Source organism: Mya arenaria, chromosome 6, assembly GCF_026914265.1.
Source record: "Mya arenaria isolate MELC-2E11 chromosome 6, ASM2691426v1".
Lineage (NCBI taxonomy): Eukaryota > Metazoa > Mollusca > Bivalvia > Myida > Myidae > Mya > Mya arenaria.
The window spans coordinates 20,378,749-20,385,805 of NC_069127.1; the positions used below are offsets into that span (position 1 = coordinate 20,378,749).

Sequence of the window (7,057 nt, forward strand, 5' to 3'; positions counted from 1 at the left end):
TTTTTCCATGATTTAAGCAATCCAAACTGTTCGTACACATTTATAATATTTCAATACTATTTCCAATCTACCTTGTATAGTATAACACTGGTAGAATTGCATTATTAAGGAATCCACTTTACGTGAACGCACCTTTTTCTTTTCATGCTGTATATCAGGTTAATTGACCATATATATCAATACTCGGAATGCTTTAGGCACTTGCATATCCAATAAGCCGTGTTAAAGTCGCTGGTAACATCTGGATCGGCATTAAGTAAAATGCGAACATACGATAACAATATTATAAAAATGGTTGTATTTCTTTCTTTAAGTTAATTATATTCATGGTAATTAAGTATTAACCACATAACTGAGAGAGGAAAAACCTCGGAAATCCAATATTGAAACTAAAACGTATTGACGTGATATTTAAATGTGTCGCATGCTTAACCTGACAGTTTTGCTGCGCTCTGTATTGACCTTCTGGTGACTCAAACTCTGAAATCAATGCAACCGTAGTCCCCAAGAGTTTCGAGTATAAATAACACTCTATCTGATTTTATTTCATTTCTAGTTATAAAGATATGTTCAATACATTAAATGGCATAAACATTTTGGATATATTATATCACATTAGCAAATTTGGTGATGAGATATTATGTAAGATCGGCAGTTTTTGTATTGAACAAATCCATGAATGTTGAAATACAGTATCCATTTACAATGAGTCTGTGCTTGACTTAAGATCATGCTTGTGAATTCTAGAAGATCCTCTCAGCGAGACTTAATAACAATCCGCTTAACAACACAAAGGCCAGTGAGCTTCTATCATGCTGCCCCTGTGCCCCTCCCACTTGGTCTGCATCCGTATCCTTGGTAACGAATGTAATTCGGCCTTCCTCGGCTGGATAGACAGGACCATGCTTACCCAGATATTTAAACGTCACTTCGACGTCAAGCGTATCTGCAAAATAGAGAGTTTAATGTACGAGTGTGTGATATAGTGTATGATCTCAGTATAATTCACCGAGTGAGCACCTATTTTTCACGAGTGGTATAATGCGTTAAATTGTTTGCAGACATAGCGTCAATTTGTCCTAGCCTTGTGGGCACTGACGTCTGATTAAGGCGACGGAAATATCTATAATAAATAGACGATAATTGTTTGTTTAAGTGTAAGATTGCATTATATCTCGAGTAGCACCGAAAGCTATATTTCGCGAGTTGAAAAGCCAGGGGTGAAATATATACTTTTACTGTTCACGTTTGCATACAAATAATGTAAACTGGCAGTTAATTGTAGTTTGTAAGCGTGCTAAACTGTATGCGAACGTAACGTCTATTCGGAAATGACGCCGTTGAAATTTAAATTAAGCCTTATACGTGCTTACAACTGATTCGGACCAGAGAGATGGCTTCAGGTTTGACAATAGTGAAGAATGTGGTAGACATCAAAATTATGTGTAGAAACCCGTGCTTTATGCTTATAAACCTGCAGCTATGTGATATGTGTTTAAACTTATTTTAAAACATTGATGTATATACGTAGTTTCCGTTATTTAAGGTTCTTTAAAACTTATTGTCAAGCGCCCCCGGATGCGGTCGCACTGTATCACACATGCGCATTTGTAAAACCGATGTTTCCGGTATTGATTCCTTTTTTTGGTAAGAAACGCTACGTCAAAATACGCGTTTTCATTTCTTTTTCTCCAAAAAATTACTTGAAAGATTTAATTTTGTTCATACGTTTTATAAAGAAAATCGAACATTATATATAATTTGAAACTGGTCGAGTGGTGCTGTCTTCCATGTTTTAGAAACGAATATTTTATTATCAACATTATCAAGTATACTGTTCAGCAGTTTATGCATCCATGTTTATATCTAGTGAGATGCTTAATACCTTATATTCATGATCAAAGTTGTGAAGTTTTTTCGTATCTTGTTTCGGTCTTGTAATACTGTAGGACCAGGACCATACCAAAATTATGCTTTTTGTTTGGTATACAAGCTTTTAACGACGGGCGTCTTGAAAGACATTTTTGTCGTACATCTAGAACATAGCATGTTCTTAAATAAGAATATAAACGCAAAAACGAATATGTCTGCATTGAAAATAAAACATCAACCAACGCAACACAAACGTTGTTTTTGTCACAGGCGTTCGGCTCGTTGTGTACTCAAGTTTGCGAGCATGTTTAAATGTGTAAACTTATATCATTTTGGGACAATTGGTGTTGTTGTTTTTGCTCCAAAATAACCATATTTTTACATTTTCAACACATACGATAAGGCATTAACCTAAGCTTTTTTTGTCAATTGAACATGAAGATTAACCCAACAGTCAGATTTATGGGCCTCTATCTAAAGTTTGTGTTCGGAAATTATCTAAATAAAAATTATCTTACTGAAGCGAAGATGTTCGATCGGCTCAAACTGGTATCCGTCGCCTCCCTTGATGAGGTAGGTCGGGAGTAGAACGTTGTAAATGACTTCATCCTGCAATGGGGAGTAACTGGGCACAGCGCAAGTGAGACAGCGCACCTGCACGTCATGGACGCGCCGCATGGCCGGCTGTTGGAGGTCGTACGTCACCTTTAACCCTAAAAATATACATATGTATTTAAATAAGGTTGATGAGGTTTGGTAGTCTCAAAATACTATAATTCTAAGCGGTAACCTAATTCAGATAGTGTGGCTAATTCCTTCTAGACAGATATTGTATTCCCTTTAAATGTCGTTCTGATATATACTGAAAGGACAAGTGCGCAAATACAACGTTTTATACGCATTAGAATGTCAACAATACACTTAAACTTGTTGTTCTGGCGCCTCATATATAGCTTAATGACTTGCTTATTACGTCATTCTTGTGTGTATTTTGAAAGACACATTTAGGGGAAAATACGACAAAAACAGTGGCGTCCTTGTGTGTTTTCATGTTGACGGGACGCCAAAACACAACATAGCAAATGCTACATCAATATATTCAAGAATCGTTTTTGTTTTGCATTGCCAACAACTGCAGTCCTTAAAAGATATATAGTCGTATGCCTACACATAATACATCAATTTATCCAAGATTTTCTACTTCGTTTTGATTGCTACTGTAGTCCTTACTAGATAGAAACGCGTTGCATTAATTTAACCTGAAAACTGCAGAAATCGCCCATGCTTTTCTGTGACGTCATATTCGCTAACGCTGATCTCGAGCTGGTGACGTAGGTTACTTCCGTTAATTCGAATCATGTCCACTTCGTTCCTAAACGGCTGTACGTTATTGACGTCTCCAGCCGTTATCATACCTTAGGAGAAACAACAATGTCATAGTCATCATCAATGTCACAATCAGCATCAACAACAAAAATAAAATAATGATGCCTTTATCCAACGCCCCTAAATTTTCAGCGTCAAATCCAGAAACAAACACATGTTTTGCCTGAAGGAAAATTTCTCGACAGACGTAAGTTTATGACGCAGAAAAAATGACAGCTGATGATAACACAAGTCTTGATTTCATAAATATATAATAATACATTTACCACCTTTGCCTACCTGAAAAATATTAATGACCAAAGATCATTTGAATATTTATATGGTTCATCAGACTTCAGTAATAATATTTTATATATAATGTGTTTCGCTGACAGTTAAATTACTTGGTTCTATATGAATTGAAACGATTTCGAATGATTTATACTGCACATTTAAAATGCTTACATGAGATCATATTTAGTAAGTCTTGTTTTAGATCATAACATTCCTATATGTAACTCGATATGTAAATTGAGGAGGCTTGTTATCCCATGTTATTATGTATCATTTTGTCAAGTTTCACTCAACTATTGGTTCTTAATTCATCAACCAATTGTTTGCATATCTCTAAAGAAAGGCCGTACTTTGATATGGATATACTATGTTTTGACTTTGAAGACATTTCTAGTTTATATACCTTTCTGGATGGAGCTTCTTATACTGCCTGAATCTTGGAGAGCAATAGCCGCGGGCGCCCAGGCTTCGTTAGAAAAGTTGTAACCGGAAGTGACGTAATAGTCGATCATGGCGTCGGCAAGCATGTTACCTGAAATAGTACATTTGCCATTAGTAGTTTTGTTTGGAATATCCTCATTTATACGACGAAAATAAGACTTAAAACATGGTCGCAAATTTGACCCAGTTCAGAAGAGAAAGTAACCTATTTTCTGTCTTTGCAGTTTATCAAACCAACTTTACGCGTATGATTGGATGTATGAATATCGTATTTTGTATAAACACATTCTATTAAGCTCTGTTTCATTCTGGTTATACTTTTCAAACGCGGATGTAGTCAATATATATATATATATATATATATATATATATATATATATATATATATATTTGCAAGACTAAATACAGTTTTCAATTACGCATACAAGTTATTCTTTCAAAAGAGTACATACCCAGGTTGCATTCTCGGAGGCGGCAGTGCTCCCGCCGACCGTCTAACTCAACCAGCGACAGGCCAACCTTCTCCAGCTTAATCTCATCCACCGGAAGTCGCCAGGTCGCCAGCTCCCGGAGCGTATCCGCGTCTGCAAATAAATGTATGGCTATGGTCGGTCAATCTTATACAATACTATCTCGTATCTCATCCACATTAAATGAAAGCAGACTAGTTATTTCTTTATATGGGGATGCCATGGTTTGAACTTGTTCATAAATTAGTTCAAAGGCTCATCTGTTAAAATGAACAAATTGAATACACCACCTTGTTCAATAGAAGAGTCAAGTAGTATGGGGTTTCCGCTCCAGGAAGTTACGTCACCATTTGCATTGAATGTGACGTTGAGGTAACCAAGGTATTTTCCATACGTAAAATCTTGAACAACGAGAGCTCGGCCACCACGTGGCTGGCTGACGACGACCGGATATAGACCCTCGGGCGTCTCGTCGGATGGGGGCTCTCCTGTGTATACAATGTGGAATCAATGGCATGACCCGCAGGGAGCATTTTAATTACTATTTACACTATTGTGTGAACCACCTTAGAGGAACATGGCTATTAGCTTAACATGTATTCAGAAACCGCAGTTAAATTCTGTACCTGCGATGGAAACACTGAGGGTTTATTTTGTTGATTCCCGTACAATATCGTACACTTTAGCAATTCTCTATTATACACATATTGAGACAAGTTCTAGGACAGTATTTTATCGCCGAAGTGTACATGTAAATATATACAGCTCATGTTCCTACCGGTGTAAAGGAATGTGTCCGTGTGTCCACCGACGACAACGTCCACTCCGTCTATTGCTGCCACCTGCTGATCCATCCGAAAGCCTGCGTGACCCAAAGCCAAGATCTTGGTCACGCTTTGAGATTGTAGGACCGCCACCTCCGCGGAAACGCTGCTAATGACGTCTTCAAACGTCACCGTCGGTCCTGATACAAAAGCATATTCAGTTCGATATTTTTTATCATGTAATCTTTAACTGGCCATCACAAAGGAACAGTAAAAACTATAATAACATGTGTATGGAAAATCTCCTCACCTGGTTCGGATATAATTTTGGTTTCTGGTGTTATGTAACCTATAACCCCAATATTTTCTCCCCCAACGTTCTTAATGACGCTTTTTGTCAAAAGTCCGCTAAGCTTCGGTTCATTCGTGACGTCAACGGAAGAACTGACGACGTCAAAACTGACGTTACCCAAAAAGGAAGCCAATGGGTCCACTCCAAGATCGAATTCGTGATTTCCCAGACACTGTACATATTGAAATAGATTGAACATAAAGCAGTGTCAATGTTGAAACATTTTATATAGAACCTGAATAGAATTAATTTAATTAAAATGAACTGTTCATTTACTAGAAACTACTTTGAAAATTTGGTAGCTAAATCAATCCTATGATTTCCTCAAATATCTTATATACACATGAAAGAAAGTAATATATAAACTATACACGAAAACTGAATCGTATTTGAGCGAAACCCACCATGACGTCATATCCGAGCTGATTCATAAAGTATGACGTAGCATTGCCTCTGTGAACGAAAAACCAGAGTGTTCCCATGAACTGATCACCTGCGTCTAAAAGTAGCACATTGTCATGGCCATTCCGAATGTCCTTGATCTTCGTGTGTCGCCTAGCAACGCCACCAAAGCACTTTCCAGCTGCGGCGTCATCGACGCTGCAGTCCGCACCGTACTTGTTGATTTGTTCAAACCGAGCGTGCACGTCGTTGGTGTGCAGGATGGTCAACTCGTAGCTGGCCACTCTGGCCGAAATGACCAGCACAAGACTCGTGTAGCAATACATCTTGTATAACATATTGCCTTCTGTTTTATATATTTCCGCTTTATTTCGAGGAAAACAAATAAAATGTATTTACAACATCAAACATATATAAAATTAATGAGAGTCTGAGCATCTACCATAGGATCACACACTGTTTATATTTTAGACTTATGTTATCATAGATATATTGTCCCAACAAATTAATTCGAGCTGGTCCTGACCTTAATATTTGCGTATATCATACGGTGAATACAGCCAGTATACGTTTACATGAACAATTCATGCATTCTCTATAAATTTAGTGGCAAAATAAGTGCGTACAATATGTTTGCGCAGATGAAACAAATCCTAAATAAAACCACATGGTACTTATTGTATGCTCTTTACTTTATATCGCATGACGATGCTTGTAACGGGTAACACAATCCTTACAATGCACGAATTTTCTTCAACTTTACTTTTTCCGGTTGTTTATTGAAAAACAATGGTGGCTTATCTTCGGACATATTTGAGACATATTTGAGACCATTTCGCTGTAAAAACGATTATGAATAAAATACGTCATGTGATTAAGAACAGTTTTCCAGTTAATATATAAAACGTTATAAAACCCGGTACGCACGCAGCTGGCTCTCTTAATAACCTTTCCTAAACCGTTTTATATCAAATGATTTATTTAAGATTTAAGAACCAATATTTGTAATAATCAAGTTTCTCGAAGTAAATGTTTCAAACAGAAAAAAATAACAAACAATTTTTCAAATCATATATTTATATCCTGTATCATTTCAC

At 36.9% G+C, this 7,057-nt stretch overlaps 1 protein-coding gene across 1 annotated transcript; it reads right to left on the reverse strand.

Annotated features, from left to right (window-relative positions):
• Positions 1-743: 743 nt before the first annotated feature.
• LOC128237625 (snake venom 5'-nucleotidase-like) lies at positions 744-6,286 on the reverse strand. The gene is made up of 9 exons (XM_052953214.1): positions 5,963-6,286; positions 5,517-5,730; positions 5,221-5,406; positions 4,733-4,930; positions 4,425-4,556; positions 3,935-4,063; positions 3,132-3,287; positions 2,391-2,585; positions 744-946 (listed from the first exon to the last, which is right to left on the reverse strand). Exons 1-9 carry the CDS (start codon positions 6,284-6,286, stop codon positions 744-746), a joined length of 1,737 nt encoding a protein of 578 aa, XP_052809174.1.
• Positions 6,287-7,057: the final 771 nt, after the last annotated feature.